General features: G+C 39.7%; 1 protein-coding gene across 1 annotated transcript in view; it reads right to left on the bottom strand.

Moving 5' to 3' along the window:
• The window catches only part of LOC131242812 (protein TIC 40, chloroplastic), a 41,230-nt gene extending 21,478 nt beyond the window's left edge, over window positions 1-19,752 (bottom strand). The window contains exons 1-7 of the mRNA XM_058241709.1: window positions 19,384-19,752; window positions 18,084-18,198; window positions 17,902-17,959; window positions 17,777-17,794; window positions 4,678-4,936; window positions 1,370-1,476; window positions 1,209-1,275 (exon numbers count right to left, since the gene is read on the bottom strand). Coding sequence (XP_058097692.1) covers window positions 1,209-1,275; window positions 1,370-1,476; window positions 4,678-4,936; window positions 17,777-17,794; window positions 17,902-17,959; window positions 18,084-18,198; window positions 19,384-19,579 — 820 coding nt within the window. The 5' untranslated portion in view covers window positions 19,580-19,752. The remainder of the gene's footprint in view (window positions 1-1,208; window positions 1,276-1,369; window positions 1,477-4,677; window positions 4,937-17,776; window positions 17,795-17,901; window positions 17,960-18,083; window positions 18,199-19,383) is intronic.
• Window positions 19,753-20,429: the final 677 nt, after the last annotated feature.

Here is a 20,429-nt window from a genome sequence, read left to right as displayed (position 1 = left end):
CTGTTAATCATAAGAAAATCATCTATTCATCATAAAATAACATCAAACTGAAACTCGATGCATTGAAAAAAGATCATAAATAATTTCACTGGTCAAAGTCATGGACAAAGACTTTGCTGAAAACTGAAAAGAGCATAGAATGGTTACCACGACAGAATTCTTTTTTTTTTTATGGATCCACACCCACAAAAAATAATAATAATAAATAAATAATAATAATTTTTAAAAAAATCATAATTTGCATCGACAGAAACACAAACAAATACTTGGATGATAATACAACTACCAACAGGAGTGCATTTATACAGGACAGCTTGACAGATGTTAAATCATTCCAACCCCATCTTAGGCAGCAAATGACCAGTAATAAATGGTGCCCACCTAAACAACCAAAAATTGCATCAGGTAATCAGCAGATGATTGAATTTTCCCCTTCTAGAAGTCCCCAGACCACAACTTACAACAGAATCCCCAGAGCACAATCTATAGTTTCCACAAGGTTGTGCAATTGGGCCTTTCAGGCTGCAGCACCCGTACACATTAGATTGGATCTGGTTTACTGCTTGAGACTTTCAAGTTAAATTGGTGCATTGCTTTACACTGATTAGGCCTCAAGGGCCTAAAAAGAGGATGAGAGGAAGTCATAAAAGGACTTAATCAAGGTGGTGAGAAGTACTACCAGTGGGTAGGGCCCTACAATTGATTGGCAAAACAGAACTCATAGAGCCAATCCCAAATAGCTGGGACAAGGCTGTGATCATGATGTGCTGCAAGCTAAATCAGATGAATACGTATGCTATTGTTTGTCTATGAATTTTATTTTTACTTGCTACACATTTATCTGTGTGAAGGGTTATGAGAGACTGTTTACTACCAGTGGATGCAAAAGATCCCCACATATTCTACTTTTAACTTATTAAATAATAAAGATTAGCTAGAAACATAAAAGTGGAATATACTAGAAAACGTTTAAGTGCCATATATACCAAACGATCTTCCTTGGTATGAGAACAGCTAAGCATTAATCACCATTTGTAGAAAATGGGTTAATCCCATCCCCTGTTCCTTCATGAAACAGATCAGTGTTTGCTTTTTGCAAAGGGTCAAAGATTTCACTAACAGAAATGTAGTGTCACACTACCAAAAAGATGAAATTCTCTCAATTATCCATACCCAATAACTGAAAGAAGTTATAAATTGCTACTTACGAGTTGATTGGGAGTGCTCATTAGAAGCCGTGGTGCCTTGCTTGGGGACAGATCCATTTGCTGAAACCTTCAAACAACGTTTCCCAATATTTAAAGTTTTAAACTAAACAACTTTAGTGTATCAAAATATATGTACGCAATAAACTGTGGTATAAACTCACATCCTCAGCAAAATGCACTTCATGCGAGGGATTCGTCTCGGCTGGTTCTTTTGAGCTTTCAAAAGGATCTTTTTGCAATGGCTCTTCTGGAGAAACATCTACAAAGGCTGTATGCAAAGAAAATCAGTGAACCTCTTAGAGAAAATTTTCATGCAACAAGAATCCAGAAGCATGTACAAGTCTAACCATCAGATTAGTCTCAAAGAAACAATTATTTTCAATAGTGAGCACATAAAGCCTACAACCAACAGATATAAACAAGTGAACTTACTGAGATTCTAGAGATACATTACAGCTTGGTGTCCCATGAGGAATAAAACACATACCAATTTACTTGCAAAAAAAAGTAAAGTCATCCTTCTCATAAAACCAGAGAGCTCTGATACATTCCAAGAAAGGAAAGAAAAACAAAGCTTACCTAATGCTCATAAATATGTAGTAAGTCAAAATAGACAATATAGATAATAACCATGTTCAACAGTTTATTATAGCTATGAATAACACCCATAAAATGAAAAGTAAGAAAGCAGTTTCTAGCAAATCCTGACAAAATAAAAGCATGCTACGACATAAAATGCTGGGATTAGTGCAAATAGCTTTCTCGTAGCCCAAATGATAACCCCCAGAGTAAAGGCTAGTGTTGCCATTTATCCTTTTTGTAAATGTAAACAATGTAAATTAGTGCAAGGGGCATTCATTATTTCAGTTGCTGTAGTGTATAGTTAGATATTTGTAAATGGATTTTCATCCTAATGTGATAGTAGTTATTATCCAGCCAACCCCAATTAGTTGGGTTAACGTTATGATGATGATGATGATGATGATACTTTTTTCTCGTTAATAGTAAACACCATGTAATTATAGTTTTGAAGTTGGAAGGTCGCTCATGCATCTAGTGGAATTTGATTTGAAGAGGAAAGTCTAAGAAGTCTGATCTACATGAAAAGAACACATCATAGAATCATAGTTCAAGTTTATGTTGTTATATTGCTTGGAACCATATGAATGGCACTAGCACCACAGTGTGAGGTGAACCTTGATTTTCCATGACTACAACAACTATAATTTGTTTTGTGATAATATTTATGTACAGATTTGTCACTTGTAAACAAAATCCAGAAAAATCAGTTAGTGAATGCAAACATGGATCCCAAGATTGGTTGGGCATTTTGACATTAAGAGTGATGCGGACATCGGACCATTCAAAGTATATCAACGCAGGAGGCGTACGTTACCCGTGTCAATGTGGTTAGATGACGCGTACAGGTCGGGTCTCTAGAGGTTAAAGACCTTGCACATGTTCGTGACGTGTGTAAGTTGCTTGGAGGAAATATTTGGACCATTGGATTGTCGGGATGGTGTGATCAGACCATTAGATCGTCATGGCCCACCTTCATTGCGCTATCATCGGGGCCCATCGGCCATCTTGGATTTGAATTTATTTTATTTACATTTTATTTATTTGAGTTTTGAGACAGTGTGCGCACAATTTTTTTTGTGAATTTCTTCTTTTTTTGACTTTTTTTAGTATGGGTAGTTTGGTCATTTAATGTAATTCCGAATTTATAAGGGTGTTTTGCCCTAAACCTCAAAAGTAATGACTATGTTATGTTTATGAAAAAAAGAGCTTTTGCTTTTTCAAAGCTAGATGATTCCGTCTTCGACCTCCATTGATTGGAAGTGGGCATGAGGCCCAAGGAAGTGATTTCACATCTTCTCCTTCTCTCTTCTTCTTTTGTCAAGGCATTCTCTTCTTTAAACCTCTTTTCTTCCTTTTCTTCTAAATTCTCTAGATCTAGAAGCCGATACCTTTTCTTTTCAATCCAAATCATTAGATCTTAGAAGCTCTTGATCCCCACATATACATATTTTGATCTTCTTCAAATCTCATCACCCCGAGCCCTAGATTTGAACTATAATCAAAGAACCATCCATTTTTCTGAATTTTCCAGATTTTCCAATCCAAAAAATTAATATTTCCTAGATTAAAAAATCAACTTGGATCGTCGGACGTACCCATTGCAAGACGAAAGTCCTATCTTTCGCCGAATCTAACTAAATTCATATTTTAAGGTTCAATAGAACGTGTTTGTGATGTATGCCCATGATCATTGCTAAATTTTCCTTGGTTCCTTCTTGTTTTATGATGTATAATGCTGAATTTTTATTGTTAATGCTTGCATAAATCTACCCCTTTTAAATTCCGCATTCATTTAGGGTTAGATTAGGCCGTCCTACACCAAAGAGGCTATTAAGGGGCAATTATAGGACAACCTTTTCGACTGGCTATGCTATATAGAGCAGAGTGTTGGCCAGCTGGAAAGCATCAGCATGTCAAGAAATCAAGTGTTTGGTCATGTGCAACAAAGACTGGAGAGACTTTCAATAAGAAGAGGAGCAATGGATCAGGTTGAAAATGAGAATGATAGAAACACAAAAAGACCTGAATTGAGGTGCTGAGAATGGATATGAAGGCATGTAAATGAATGAGAATAGGACCTTAGGATATTGTTTATTGGTGAAACAGGATTCATAAAGCTGAGCCATTAGCTAGAAGAAGGCTATGATGATGACTTTAAGAGCTGATAAACAGGTACTTAATCTTCTGTCTAGTGTTGATTCTGTGCAGATCAGCAAGATCCAACATAGTTTTGGCCTGAAGGATGTCGCCACCTCAGGTAATTTGACCCCTTCCATGAAGAACCTCTTGGACATGCTGGGCCCACATTTTAGGCATGTGACCTTGTTTGCATCATATTCATGATCCTTAATTAAATCTCCAAAAAGAACAAATTGTTTTAATTGTTTTTTAAAGGATAATACTTAAATAGTTATGCACAATGAATGAGAAGGGAAACTTTCACAAACTGTCAAACAGAAAGTATGTGCGATCATATATATTCTAGGCATAAATCCAGACAGAAGGAAGCATAAACAAGAATGTCTTCGAGCATATCACCACTTTCCAATGAAGCCAGCAACCCTGGTTACAATAAGAAATATTTACGATGAAGCAGCCAAAGAAAAACTTCAAATAGATTCAGAATGCATAAGCAGCTAAAAGGTTCACGAGTCTAGATCCATATTCATGTGTCATGAATTTCTTTTCTTGGATAAAGTACAAGAGCAGCAATGGCCATAAACAAACTCCAAGGCCAAGTAAGTACATCATGTCCATGCAATTTTTATTCAAGTAATTCTGCAAAAGAAATTACTTTTTAAAAAAATCTGCAAAAGAACCAATATATTGCATGCCCTATTTAAAATTGCATGTTGGTGACACTAGTCATCTGAAATAGCTAAGATACCATATCTCTTGGGTTCCTTCTTTATTTCAGTGTCATCTCTGACTTCAGGGGCAGGTGCTGCTTCCACTTTAGTTGCAGGGACATCTACTGTAACCATCGGTTTTGAGGCAACAGGAGGATAGGATGATGGAGCTGGGGATGGTGGAGCTGTAGGAAACGGGAAAGGAGATCCTGGAGAGAACGCGGTGTTACTAAATTGGCTATTCTCCGGTGACATCTGACCCATTAAAGTCTTGAAAGCTTGCTGCATTGCGTATTTCTGGGGAAATTTTTCAAAAAAGGTTTAAATTACAATTACAGGAAAAAAGAAGAGTAAATGAAAATGGACGGTCTCCAAATGCAAAATGAAAAAGTCCTTGCCCAAAAATGCAAGCTATAATAGAGCACTAGAGGTTACATTTGCATTTTCAAATAACTGTAACAGACAGGTTAAGGAAATACAGAGGTGCGGACAGGTTAATATAGCCTTACATAAAGAGCAAGTTGGGAATTTTTAGAAGAAATTCCAACAGTGTCCTGCAAGTGTACGCTCGCTTCAATGACTTGGTGCTCTTGCTAAACATCTCTCACAGCCCATCCATACGATCAATTTTACAGCACATCAGGTGGGCCACACTCTTAAGGATACTATGGTTAGTAGAGCTGTACACGAGTCGAACCGAGCCAAGCTTGGCACAGCTCAGCTCGGCTCGGCCAGTAGCTAACCCCAGCTCGAACTCAGCTCGGCTCGGTCCTCAAGCCTAACTAGCCAACTCAGCACAGTTCGGTCAGCAGCTTAGGCCAGTTAGAACCGAGTTCGAGCATGTGTGACATTTCCTCAAACACAGAGTGCATCTTCAATTTCTCACAGAATGCAAAACATTAACAGCACTTCACAAGTATTTCATCAAACACTCGGCAAGCAGCATCAAAATCAAGATATGAGGGCAGTCTTATAATGTAAATTTTTTTGGTGGTAATTTACTTCGTATCCATTCCTTCCTCGCCACCAACCGATTCCGCGGAGAATCTACGCACCCAAAACAACTCTTCATTGAGTCATTTCATCAAACACTCGGCGAGCAGCATCAATATCAAAATAACCGAGTCACCGAGCCAATTCGATCCGAGTCGAGTCAAGCTTGGGCAGGCTCAAACTCGGCTCGAAATTTTTTCAAGCTCCAAAAACCAACTCAACTCAGTCCGAATCCAATTTCGAATCGAGGCGAGTCGAGCTTTTCCGAGTCGAGTTGAGCAAGGTGACCAAGCTAACTCGACCCGTGTACAGCTCTAATGGTTAGCAAATAGTTGGATTACAAAATGTTGCATCCCTAAAATTTGAGTAGGTTCTTCGCATCCCATCACTAACTTCCAAAACTGCGGGCCATATAACGAAAAAATTGCCTTCTATTTTTAAAAGGCATGTAAGTCAGTGGGACCTATCCATGGATGGCTTGGATGCCACACGCCCGGCCACATTGTAGGGCATTTTCGCGTGTAGAACTACACATGCCTGAGGCGTTAGGGAACCTCTCTCTCTCTCTCTCTCTCTCTCTCTCTCTCTCTCTCTCTCTCTCTCCTTCAAACCCTTCTTCCTCCTCCTCTCTTAACCTCGTTCACCAATCCAACCCATCTTTTGTACGGCCCCTTATCCCATCCCTCTTACCTTATTTCTAAACCCTAACCCTAATTCCTATTTTTCCCAACTTCTAAAAACCCTAAACCCAGAATCCCCAGTTCCCATGGACCCTAAATTCTTAATTCTTAAATTTTCTCTTCCAACCCTAGTCTTAGAACCCACAAGACAGTCCCTTGAGTGTGGATTATGCCTATGCTAAGTTGGAAGTTCTATCCCTCCTTTCAGACTAGTTTTAATTAATTTATATGATTTCATAGGATGCAAGCATGTGATTAAGGTTAAATCCGATTTTACTCTCTATTGTTTACTATTAATCATGTGGTAGGTTAACATCTTTTATTACTTGGATTACTTTATGGACTCTTTGGTAATCTACATGTTGCACGCTAGCATTAAATCATATGTTCTGCATCAAATTTGGTATCAGAGCCCACAGGTTTAGCCTATGCTATTTTTGTCGCATTTAAGTTAAGAGTTGTATTTAGGTTGGAATTTCGCATTATGAGGTTTTAGTTTCTTTGGTTCACATATAGCATGCATTCCACATCATCATGCCCCATAGTGTTACACTCCATCGTCCCTAACTTAGAGTGTAAGGTCTAGGTTATTTCAGCACCCCTAGTTTATGCCAACTCCTTCTAGGCGTGGTTTTGGTCTATATCCCACCATGAACTTAGAACGGATTGTCAAGGCTCTTAATGCTATCAATAACCGTCTTACGGCCATTGAGGCTCACAATAGGACAATCGCCACTCAACAGGCCGTGACCAACGCACGTGTCAATCAGCTAAAAGCCTCCCTCCAGGCGAACCCTGACATTGGGGAAGATGTCCAACTCAAGCCGAGAGTCAAGTTGAAGGAAGTGGTCGTGGCCAACGTATTGGTTGTGGTGGAGCGCATGTGCAACCACATCATGGGGAGCATCATGTCCACCATGACCCAAATGTGTATGTCACTCATGAAGAGCATGAAAGTATAAGCTCCCAGTTTTGATGGTCGTTTGGACCCCAAGGCATTCATCGGCTGGATGGTGGACATGGACCACTATTTGAGTGGTATGACATGTCCGATGTCCGTCGTGTAAGGTTTGCTAAGATGAAGTCGGTGGGCCCGGCCATATTATTTTAGACCAACAGGGAGCAGAAAATGGAGAGGTCTAAAGATGCCCCGGTCCCGCACTAGGTAGAGATGAATGAAATTCTGAAGAAAAAGTATCTCCCCCTCTCGTACCGTCAAAAGCTCTTGGATCAGTTGCAGTCCTTTCTCCAGGGAACAATGCCCGTGTCAAATTACATCGCTAAATTCGAGGAATATATGATGCGATGTAACACTGAGGAAGACTCGATGATTACACTCTCCCATTTTAGAACGGGCCTCCAAATCGACATCAACGAGAACTGCTTTCTCGCGACATTAGCACCCTAGAATAAATATACCACGTGGTGCAAGACCTCGAGCGCTACCTTAAGCCGCAATTTGGGAGACGATTTGACTCTCGGGATCCGAATGTTAAAATTACTCCCCAGGGAGCTAAGTCTAACTTTGGGAGTCAATCCAAAGCCCTTACCGGTTCTCAATCCACCCTAGGGATGTTATCCCTATGACGCATCCTCCATTCCAATGTCCTAGCAATATCTTATCCCTATCCAGTTTGGATCTTACAAAGACACGTTGCAATGTGATGTGGTGCATATGGATGTCGGCCACATCATCTTAGGTAGGCCTTGGTTGTATGACAGGGATGCAACACTATTCGGTGACTCAAATACATGCTCGTTTATATATAAAGGCAAGAAGATGTCAAGAGGGGTGATCAGAAGGATGTGAAGAAACCCCAGTCCAAGTCTCTGCATATTATAAATGCAAAAGAATTTGAGAATGAGCCTAAGATTGATTCGAGGTGTATGCCCTTGTGGCTAGGGAAGTTACGCCCCAAGTTGATGTAAAGTTGCCACGTGAAGTGATTCCAATGATGGAGGAGTTCAAAGATGTTTTTCCTGATGACCTCCCGAATGAGCTCCCACATATGCGGGACATACAACATGTCATTGATCTCGTCTTGAGATCAACTCTACCTAACCTCCCGCATTACCAATTGAATCCCACAGAGCACGTGGAGTTACAGAAGCAAGTTGATGAGCTTCTAAGGAAAGAATTCATTCAGGAAAGAATGAGCCTGTGCGTCGTGCCCACCCTTCTTACACCAAAGAAAGATGGCTCTTGGCACATGAATGAACAATAGAGCCGTCAATACGATCAAGTACCAGTTTCCCATACCGCATCTTGATGATATGCTAAACATGATGGCGGGTACCACCATTTTTTCAAATATTGATCTCAAGAGTGGGTATCACCAAATCCATATACACCCAGGAGATGAGTGGAAAACGGTGTTCAAAACAAAAGATGGGTTTTACAGGTGGTTAGTCATGCCATTTGGCTTGACCAACGCTCCAAGCACATTTATGAGGGTGATGACCCAAGTGTTGAGACCTTTCATAGGAAAGTTCCTAGTGGTATACTTTGGCGATATTCTCATCTATTGTACCTCTAAGGAGCAGCATATCAACCACTTGAGACAAGTCTACAGGATCCTAGGATTGAAAAGCTATATGCCAACCTTAAGAAATGTTCCTTCATGATAGATAGAGCTATTTTTTTGGGTTTATCGTGTCGTCTGAGGGAATGTTAGCCAATCCCAAGAAAGTTAAAGCCAATGTCAATTGACCTGAACCGCAGAATATCCATGATGTGCGTAGCTTTCACGGCTTAGCCACATTCTATAGGCAGTTCGTTAGAGGATTTAGTTCCATTATGGCTCATATCACCGATTGTATCAAAAAATGAGAGTTCCAATGGGCTAATGCAACCTTCAAGGCCTTTAAGGAGATAAAAGTTAAGATGACAACGGCTCCTATCATGTGTCTTCCTGACTTTTCCAAAATCTTTGAAGTTGCATGCGATGTGTAGGAGTTGGTGTAGGTGTAGCACTAAGACAAGAAGGACATCCAATAGCTTATTTTAGTGAGAAACTGAATGAAGCTAAACAACGGTATTCCACGAATGATAAAGAGTTCTATATGGTTGTTCAATGCTTGCGCCACTAACGTCATTATTTGTTACTGCAAGAATTCATCTTATTGTCTTATCATGAGGCCTTGCATTACCTCAATTCCCAGAAGTAACTAAACCCTAGGTATGCTAAATGGGTTCGATTTCTTTAGAAATACACTTTCGTTCTCAAACACAAGGCTAGGGTCAAGAATAAACCAGTCGATGCCCTTAGTTATCGAGTGGTGCTACTCTAGCGTATGAGTGCATGAGTGACTGGGTTTGAGCAACTAAAGGGAGAGTATCCTATGTGCCCAGATTTTGGAGAGTTATATACATCACTAGGGAATGGTCAGTCGAGAGACAATCGTGGGTTTGTCATCATTGATGACTTCTTATTTAAAGGTGACAAACTCTGCATCCCCCGTACGTCCCTTCGTGATTTTCTAGCTTTAGAGTTTCATGCTGGAGTAGCTGGTCATTTTGATAGGGACAAGACCATTGCCCTTATAGAAGATAGATTTTACTAGCCAGGTCTCAAGCAAGATGTAGCCAAGATCATTAGGCAGTGTAGGACTTGTCAACTGGCGAAGCAAAATACGGGATTGTATATGCCTTTGCCAATGCCACATGCTCCATGGCAAGATATCAGTATAGATTTCACGTTAGGCATACAAAAGACTATCAAGAAACACGATTTCATCTTTGTTGTAGTGGACCATTTTTCCAAGATGGCCCACTTCATTCTGTGATCTAAAACTCCAAATGGCTCCAATATTGCAAAACTCTTTTTTGGGGAGGCAGTACACTCACATTAGGACTGGGGATGCAGTGTTACCAGTAGCAGAGTTCACATATAACGGTTCAGTAAATAGGTCAATAGGCGTGAGTCCATTTGAATTTGTTCATGGTTACAAACCTAGGAATCCTATAGATCTCATTCCCATGTCCATATCCTATAGGCCATCTGAGTCCATTAATACATTTGCACAACCTATGCATAACTTGCATGTGGAGATTAGAAAAAAAAATCAATATAAGTAATAAAAATACAAAATGATTGATCACTCACGCAATAGATTTAAAGAGTTTATTGTGGGTGATGAATTCATGATTAGAATACGTCCAGAAAGGTTTCCGTAGGGAACCATGAAAAAATTACAGGCCCGTAGCGCTAGACCATATAAAATCTTGAAAAGACTGGGTCTAAATACTTGATAGATCTTCCACCTAACATGAGCATCAGTTCCACATTTAACGTGGAAGATCTTGTACCATTTCATGGACCTTCCCCTGACCCTCACATGAGTTTTGATGATGATTCCCATGACTTGTCCCATAGCCACTGGGCATTACCTAACCCCTCATCTCACAGCCTTTACCACCCGTACCACCCATACCTACAAGAGGAGAGGAAATGGAGGATCTTTATATAAAAAAGTGCTTTCCACTAGACATGGCTGATTTCAGAAGTACTTGGTCAAGTAGAAGGACAAGCTGGTGTCAAACTGCACATAGCTCATAAAGACAACGACTCGACCTGGACATCTTGGAGTGTTATCGGAGTTTTATTTCGCCAGAGGCGAATCTTTCTCATCCGAGAAGAGTTGATGAGGACATCTGAGCACCATTTAGAGTCTATTAGAGGAGGAGGAGATCATTACCAGTTTCCCTCTGGATGGATGACCAGTACGTGGGCCCGAGTGGGTCGGGTAAACCATTTTGAAGACCCCACATGCATTTGATGCATGTTCGAAGACCCTACACTAGGAAGATGCATGTGGGTTGCATTCTTGAGGAGTTTGGACCATTGGCTCGAGAGGAGGTGGCGATCGGACTATCGGATCAAGTGGACCTCTCTCAATCGAACGGTCGGATCATGGTGATCTTTGATCACTTTGATCATAGTATTAGGATAGTTTATTTTATTGGTTAGGTTTCATGTTTCATTACTTATTTATGTTTGAGTTGTATTTAATTTTAATTTTGAGCAAGTAGGACATAAGTGAAACAAATATGACCTAAGAGGGTATTTTAGTCAAAACCCAAAATTGAGTCTTATTTAAAGAAAAAAGGGGAACAGCCAACCCTAATGACTGATTTTATTAAATAAAAATTCGGATTCTTCTTCTTGGAGGTCTCTCTCATGTGACTTGAGATCCTCAAGTGATTTGAGCTATTTTGGGTGTGAAGCCCAAACCTCTCCCCCATCATCATCTTCACCACAAGGTCTCTCTCTCTCTCTCTCTCTCTCTCTCTCTCTCTCTCTCTCTCTCTCTCTACAAACCCATCTTCTTCTTTTTCCTCTCTTCACCTTGTCCACCAACCCAACCCATTTTTTGTACAGTTCCTTATCCCATCGCTCTTCTTTTACTTCTTCAATCCATCTTACACCTTTCATAAAACCTAAATCCTTAAACCTTATTTCTAAACCCTAACCCTAATTCCTATTTTCCCCAACTTCTAAAAACCCTAAACCCAAAATCCCCAATTCCCCTGACCCTAGATTCTCAAATCTTAAATTTTCCCTTCTAACCCTAGTCTTAGAACCTACAAGTCAGCCCCTTAAGTGTGAATCGTGTCTATACTAAGTTGGAAGTTGTATCCTTCCATTGGAACTAGTTTTAATTAAATTACATGATTTCATAACATGCAGACATGTGATTTAGGTTAAATCAGATTTTATTTCCTATTGTTTACTCTTAATCATGTGGTAGGTTACTTGAATTCCTTTATGGACTCTTTGGTAATCTCCACGTTGCATGATAGAATTAAATCATGCGTCCTACATCACACATGTTGTGTGATCAAACGATCAGAACCACCATGTTATGGACATTTAAGTAGCATGGACCACCTTTAAAAAATCATATTGGATGGATAAGTGTTATCATCACTAGCTGTAGATGAATTTAGAACGATGAAAAGAAATTTTCCAATTTCTAGCACTCACCTCTAAAAATCAAAGGTTAGGATCATCGTTGAAACCCACTTACGGGGAAGTAGCTTGTTTGCAATAGTAACAAGATTATGGATGATAAACGAACCATCTCAGCATGTGGACCCAGAAAGCTTCTAATGGTGGACATTTCCATTCCCTTTGTTCCATGTGGAGTGGCCAACATGAGTTTTGGATTGACCTCATTTTTGGGCTCACATCCTGATATTATATGGCTCAACTGATAGACAAAGTGGATACCATATATGCATCATGGTGGGCCCCACAGCTTCTTGCTGAAGGGGCTCCCTCCACTAGGTGTTGGAAGAAATTGGTGTCCCTTTCCTTTCAAATAAATCCTCAAGGTGATTCATGCACAGTGAGACTAAAGAGGTGAATGAAAAAGCACGTGAAACAAGCAACCTGTGCAAAATCCATTCCATGAAGCAGAGCTAGCGTATTGGAACATGGCCCACTGCAAAATCTAGGTTCTTCCACTCTTTATGTGGGCCACTTGCACATATAATCGCTGGATTCTTGATTTATGTTTTGTTACTTTGGCATGCAACCATCGGTTTTCAATTGCTCAATAATTGATTTGCATATGGTACCCACCTGATTTTGGGCCAGCCCATGCCATGATGGGTCCTGCGTGATGAACAACCCAATCTCCTACAAGTCTACATGCTTTCAACACGGCTATACATTCAATAAATTATTTCCTTGAGCATACTATTACTGCATGCCAGTATAAGAATCTCTTTTTTGTTTGGAAACAAGGAGGAATCACAGTGTGTACGTGGATAACCTTAATGATAACGATTCTCAGATTCCCAAAAGAATGGTCTGTTTGGATAGCAAATGGAAATCCCACTTTTCATTAGACAATGCCAACTGTGGAAAAATCCAATAATTACTATGTGGATTCCAGAGTTTTCTTTGCTATCCAGGCAGGTGAAACTATCGCATCAAGGGAAAACTGGAGTTTTTCCCACATGATGAAATGATAATCGATATCCAAATGCTTAGATACTTTACACTTTCCACACATACACAGTACACTTAAATTAAACAATCCAAATTGTAGAGCCCTAGACCTAGAATTGATATCTTTCAATGAATTTAGCAATTAAAAGGTAAGCTCATGAATCAGGTGTCAATATAAACCATCCTTAGTTCCTCATGACCCCTCTTATAATCAATTATCCCAATAATTAAATTTGAAATTACACGTTTTTAGCCATTATTTTATAAACCATTGAAAAATGGACGCTAAATTCCGTTCAAATTGATGCATATTATACACCCCACTTACTTGAGGGAAAGGAACTATTTCAGTCGGTTCATTTTCTCCATAAATTCTGACAGATGCTTCCCTTGTCTGTATCTATGCAAAAAGGTCACAGCATTTTTTTAATTTATGTAGAGCTTGTTTGGAAGCCACGAAAAAATGAGTGAACCTCATTTCAACTAATAGTAATATGTATTAGAGTTATATAAACTAGGGGGTATGGCATGTGCAAAGCACATTGAGCGAGTAGAGGAGAGAAAAACAAAGAGAGTGTGAGGGAAAGGGTGCGGCTACACAAAAAGAGAGAGTGAATGGTCTGATGTTGGGTAACCTATGCTCACCTTTTTTCTGCTTCTATGCCCACTCAAGCTTTAGATCTGGCTCGTTTTTGGACTCACATCCTAACATGAGCAGGCACAACAAATGTACAATGTGGAATAGTGGATGTTATATAGTCATCACGTTGAACTCCACTTAGGCTTTGTTACATGGTCTCCACATACCACACTTGCGTGCAGCTAGACACAAGGAAGAGAAGTAGGAGCAGCTTGCTCTTGTCAGTGAATTGAAAAGACAAAAATAACCCCATTGAAGGGCCGGCCATACCCAAAAACTACTTGTTAACACTCCACCCCGTGACTAATTGTAGGGGTAAAGTTGGCCAAACACTATTCAAATTACATATAGTATAGATTATTTGTTATTAGGTTTTACACTAATATCATTCTTCAGTTACTCAAGGGCATGTTTAGTTTGGGAAAAACAAAGGGAAAATAAAAGTGTAATGATTATCCAATGATGGATTTCCAAGAATTCCATGCCACCATTGAATGATAGATTCCATGACAATATTGACCCAAGAATTTCATTTTTCGGGATCTTGTTTGATAGCAAGTGAAATATCGTTTTTGTTAGACAATGCTCACACTGCACCTTGTGATGAGGAATTACTATGGATAAGTGTAATGATTGCTACATGGAATCCACTGCTGTTTTTGTTATCCCTAACATAGTGAAACATCACATCATGGGAAAAATGTTTCCTTTTCCTTTCTCTTCTTCCATTTCTCCTCAATTCAAATAGGCCAAGTGAATACCGGCTCGGTGCTGTGTGAATTCCAAAAAAATAAAGTTAAGTATCAACATGTCGAAGGTACAATTCATTAGTGGACATAAGGAAGATTCAGGTTTTCTTATTCACCTTACCAATGTATATGAATGTTTTTAAGTGGCAATCTTAAATAAATAATTTAAAAAAATAAAAAAACTCTTTCGTTCAATCCAATTATTGGAGTATATTAGGTAGAGAAGGGTAATATTCCTGAATTAGGGTATTTCTATTTTTGTTATGATGTGTAGGATCTCTCCAAATCTCTTCCAATTCTCTCATCTCCTCTATATATTCAGTTGTTATTAGTGAAATAATACAAGTTACAATTTCAACAATGTGGCCCTGTGGTTCAACATGGTATCGGAGAGGTGGATCCTTACAGATCTCCCATATCCTCTATATATTCGGTTGTTATTAGTAAAATAACACAAGTTACAGTTTCCACAATGTAGCCATGTGGTTCAACACCAATGATAGTGTGGTTTCAAATCACGTTTTGGACATCTAAGCTATTCATCTCATGGATCCCATCGCCATCTAAGTTGTTCATTTAGTGGGCCTTTATCATTTAATGAGAAACTACCACCTTTGCAAGCTCCCTACCAGACAACTACAGTTTCGTATGATAAATGGGATTCTCTTGAATATCTCCCGCCATGTTTACAACAATTCGTGCATGAAAACTCAACAATCGAGGCTTTCTGATTTTTCCTACGCATCAAGGCCTCGTAGTCATTTATGCCAGTAGTTCGCTTTAAGAACATGGGCACTACTCCTGGAGAAAGTGGTCAACCTAATTCTCAATTTTTTTGCACTTTGGTTTGGGCATTCTTTGTAGCATTTCATTTAAGTGACTGCATGTTGCCTTACATGTGACATGTGTGGCCTTCCACTCTCAATTCCTAAGGTGTATGAAGCACCTACCAGTTCTGAAATGCGTAGTTACAACAGCCTAACAATGATAGGCATCATTCTTTGCACATGCCATTGCCACCCCACCATAGTTGGAAGAAAATACAAGACTAACCAACAGTTGAATTGTTGATAAGCTGCAATCTTCTTGATATAAAAACAACAGATTCATCAAATTGACTATGGTGATCAAACTGAACTAAAGAACGATTATGACGGTAGTTGTATGGTCAATAGGGTTGTCAGCAAGTTGGTCCTACAATACCAGTACCCGGGCTAACTGCATACAGCTCTTGCCAGATCCAGTTTCTTTCAAGCCCAGATCTCGTTCTTGAAGAACCAGACCCGGATCCAATCAGGTTCAGGTACCCATCGGGTCTTTGAATCTAGGTTCCAATTAAGGTGTCAAAATTCAAAATATCTGTTCACCCAATCCCAAATATTCATGGTTCTTCCGATAATTGTCAAAAGACAATGAAACAGACACAGTCATTGGACTAGAGGCACATGAGAGAGCGCGGACATGTGAAAGGAAACAAGTGTCAAAAGGCCATAACCATAATGGCAGAAATGCCAGAAAGTTCTCTTATCTCTTCCATTTTTAACCTGATTTGGATGTCAAGGGATTAGTCCTGTGCTCAAGAAGTAAACACTCCAGGTAGAATATGTAGCACATGAGAACAAGTTTATGATTACCAACTTTAAATTTGTAAACACAAATGGTTCCGCAAACTTGACCAGGTAGCCAATCATATCATATGTGTGTGGGAGCTTTCAGGTACACGTGCTTGTGTATGCACATGATTGATGTATATGTGTAGTTGGGTGTTGGTAGTAGCGGTTATTCACATCACAAGAAGCCTTCTAATCTATATAATCCAACTGCAGGTGATATATAAATCTTTCTATTTTGCTTCGTTGCTTGGAATGTCTCAGCTCCTTTTCCACGGTATCAGGAAAGATTTTAAAAAAAAAAACAAACAAATGCATGCATATCCACGCGCGAACACACACAGGAATTATAGTGGAAGGAGTTGTCCCTATGCATTGCTTAACCAGAATTTAGGAGGCAAGCTCCAATAACATGAAGATGCGTGCAAGTCCAAACCACATTTGCCCACAACATTGCAACATACCAGATGGTCCAATGATTATGGGAGATCTTTGTGGGGTGTAGACTAACTGAAGGTATAAACATGCTAACTAAGCCAATCCCTTAACAGGTCCACAATTCAATGTAGGATCCTTTAACAGAGTAACAACAATCTATTATGTGTTAATCAAGCTTGGTAAACCTACTCCCACCCATTTATGCGGACCAAGGATGTACCCGCTAGATGTTTCAAACATTTTTTATTCCTCAGGAATATATACTTAGATCATTTATTGCTTTCAAAATAAACTACCAACTACAGCACGCCTCGCCTCACGCCAATACCAACTTTAGAAAGAAAGTAAGCCAAGACATTGAGTGATAAGAACAAGCTCAAGAGTGTTGACCATTATGATGAATTGAAGGATATCTCAAGCATGAATAGTATAGGTGACATATAGATAAGAAAATGCCATGTTCTACAATCTAAACTTCTTAGGAAAAAAAAAAACATTTATGAAATGGCAAATGTACAGAATAGTTAGAATGCACATTACAGAAAAAGGGAAAGCAGTGCCATATCCTAAAACAGGCGGGCATGAATGGTATTATAAGAGACATATAGATAAGAAATCCATGTTCTACAGTATAAACTTCTTAAAAGAACACAATGAATTGGCAAATGTAATATATAACTGCACATCACATTTCAACGCCCTGAAACAGAATTAGTAGGACAGAAAATGTCATGTTTTACAATCTAAACTAAGAAACATTGTGGAGACGATAAATATTTGGAAAAAAATTAACTGCACAGTGAAGACAAAGGAAAAGCAATGCCAACATCCTAAAATAGCTGTTGCTTTCATAAGAAGTGGACAGTTAAGAAGCACTCCAAATGATGGCAAACAGTTATATTGAAAAAGGCACATGCTGAGCTTTGTAAATTAGAACCATTTAAAAGAATATCTTCTTCTTTTTTTTAAGCCTCTCTTTATCCATTGATATTTCTCATATGCCTGCAAGGCACTTTAACAGCAACCCTTGTTACTTATGAAAATACCCAGTACGGGGACAAGGCTCACCTTTAAGTTTGTTGCCACCTGAAACAAGTCATTCAGAGTGTTAAACAGCAAAGAGAGAATAGAATTTTAAGCAATGATTCGAAAGTAGAACCAATTTATTGCCAAAGGATCCCAAATCTTCTCACCCATGAGAATAATGCCGAAAGCCCAACTCCAACTCCAATCCAGAAAAGTGGTGAGCCTCTGAATTCCATACAATTAGGGAGAGAATGTGAGTATCCATGTGATCATTAACATGAAATTATTATTTTTTTTAAGTTAGTTCTTGTCAATAAAAAGAATTGTAGGCAGCAAGCAATGCGTTTACATAGGGGATGATGGAGGCGGCATGGAGAACTGTGGGCTGACACCAACTGAAGATGTCTCTCTACCGCTTGAGGATGAAATGCTTGCAAAAGCTTCTGTTGGTAATCTCTCCAGCACTGTAGCATGGCAGAAAATTCAGAAGCTAGCACAATGCATGCAAGGGGGACAAATCAGATCACTGGTACACAGTACACACATGCACGAGCACATATACACATCACATTTCATCATGAACGGATAACAGGCAGTAAAATGAATGCAAATGCATGGATTATTAAAATATGTGTACATAGATAGTGGAAAGGGTACTCTCTTTAATTAGCAGCACACTTCTATTGAAGATCAAGCACATGCCGCATCATGAAAGAACCAAAGAAACCCCAAGACAATGCATAATCTTGAAGTGCCTTCTTTGGCTATGGCATATTTAGTGGATGCATTGACCTCAAATTGACTCACTGTGGTTAAGGGGAGTGTACCAACAAAAAGGTCGCATGCATATGAAAGATCCTCCTCTTTCCTTTCTTATTGGATATCTGTAGGGAGCAGAACACCTATCATGTCAGTCCTCAAGAAGGCAGCTCCACGCTCGAGTTTCAGTAAAACTTCACCAGCTCAACCATGCAACTGAACTGCATTCTACATCAAAGACTCAGCAGGCTGAGTCAACTTGGTATAGGTATACAAGTCCCCTATGAAAAATGCAACTCGCACCAACTTGACGTGACTAAGCTAATATTTATTGTTATCAACCAAGTCATCTGATACACGGTGATTGTCATTAAAATCAACTTTCGTTTGCATCGCCAAACACTAAATCATAAAAATCAAAGGAGGAATTGTGTGAACCACGACCCAGTGATCCAGACCATATGTCTGGTGGGCCATGCCTTGGATAACCACACACCCAAGAATCCCCTCCGTGAAAACGATCTTAACCTTTCAATTTGTGGCCTGCAAACATCTAGCAAGGAAAAGTATTACAGCAACAGTCTAGATTAGTGAAGCATGGGCCCGACTTGTGTGAAGTGAAAACCTAGTGTGCTGTTCATTTCCTCACGTCCAGTATCGCATGGTTGACCAACGAAATTCAAATACTTGTATATTACAACGCGAATTGCAACGAAATTCAAATACTTGTATATTACTACGCGAATTGCAACGAAATTCAATTGAAACCCTTCTCGGGCTCCGGCAGTTACACCAAAACAGTGATTTAAATACTTGTATATTACTAGTCCATTCAGTGTAAGAAACATAATCTATGAAAGAAAACGATGTGGAGACGAATTCGAACTTACCAGTTCTGGAAATTCTTTGAGAATTCCCACCACCGCTTTCATGGCGGAGAGCTGAAACGAAATCCCTGCTTCTTCCTCCCCCGAATCTTCTCTTTCCAGCTAATGGAAGAGCGGAAGATCGCCTGTTCAATAATCCGGATAGATTGGGAGAAGAGATGAGGAGGAAATTTGAGGAAATTAGGGCGTGATTTTCCATTTATCGTTCAAAGGGAAACCCTGGAGAGAGAGAGTGGATGGTGAATGGCGAGAGAATTCCTATCCGTTCTCGTTTTTCTTTTAGTTGCGAGGATTCAGGGAGAGGAGAGTGAGGGAGTGAGACTGACGAGAGAGCTCTTCTCCTCGACGGAGGAATTATATGAAATATGATCCATGACTCGACGATGTGAACCGTACTCGACTTCGCGAAGGGGCGGATTCAGTCAGGTCAGGGCTCGGACCGACTTCCGTCGGGCCGTGGGGCCCACCTCGATGAATGCGTTGCATATCAACGCCGTCCATCTGCTTTTCCAGCCCATTTTAAGATATTTTTGTAGAAAAAAAGCAGACCCAAATCTCAGGAGGACCACACCACAGGAAACAGTAATCATTCAACGGCCGCCAATAAAAACTTCGTAAGGTTTACTGCAATGTTTATTTGCCATTTACCAGACTAAGATCAAGGAAAACACAAATATCAGCTTTCCAAAACTTGTGTAGCCCACTCAACGTTTTTAATGGTCAATCACTGCTATTTTCAATGACTGTGGTTTACCTGAAATTTGGATCTGCTTTAGCCCATGCCTTAAAATGGGCTACCAAAATGGATGGACAGCGTGTATATAAAAAACATAAGGTAATCCAGGAGGAAAAGACCTAATGGAACTGGGTCCCGAACTGACTGAATCCGGGCCCGCTTGTGGGTCTCATGGCTCCAGACCATTAGCCTGATGTCCCGGACCATCCCCAAAATCTCACGTATTTGAGGACCCACCACACATGTGCTGAACCTTTCTTGGGTTGAATATTGGCCTTTGTAGCATCTCTTCTCCATGGTCTATTTACGGACA

The sequence above is a fragment of the Magnolia sinica genome, chromosome 4, assembly GCF_029962835.1.
Source record: "Magnolia sinica isolate HGM2019 chromosome 4, MsV1, whole genome shotgun sequence".
Taxonomy (NCBI): Eukaryota; Viridiplantae; Streptophyta; class Magnoliopsida; order Magnoliales; family Magnoliaceae; genus Magnolia; species Magnolia sinica.
The sequence above is the reverse complement of the archived record's forward strand: the minus strand, read 5'-3'. Positions and strand labels throughout refer to the sequence as shown.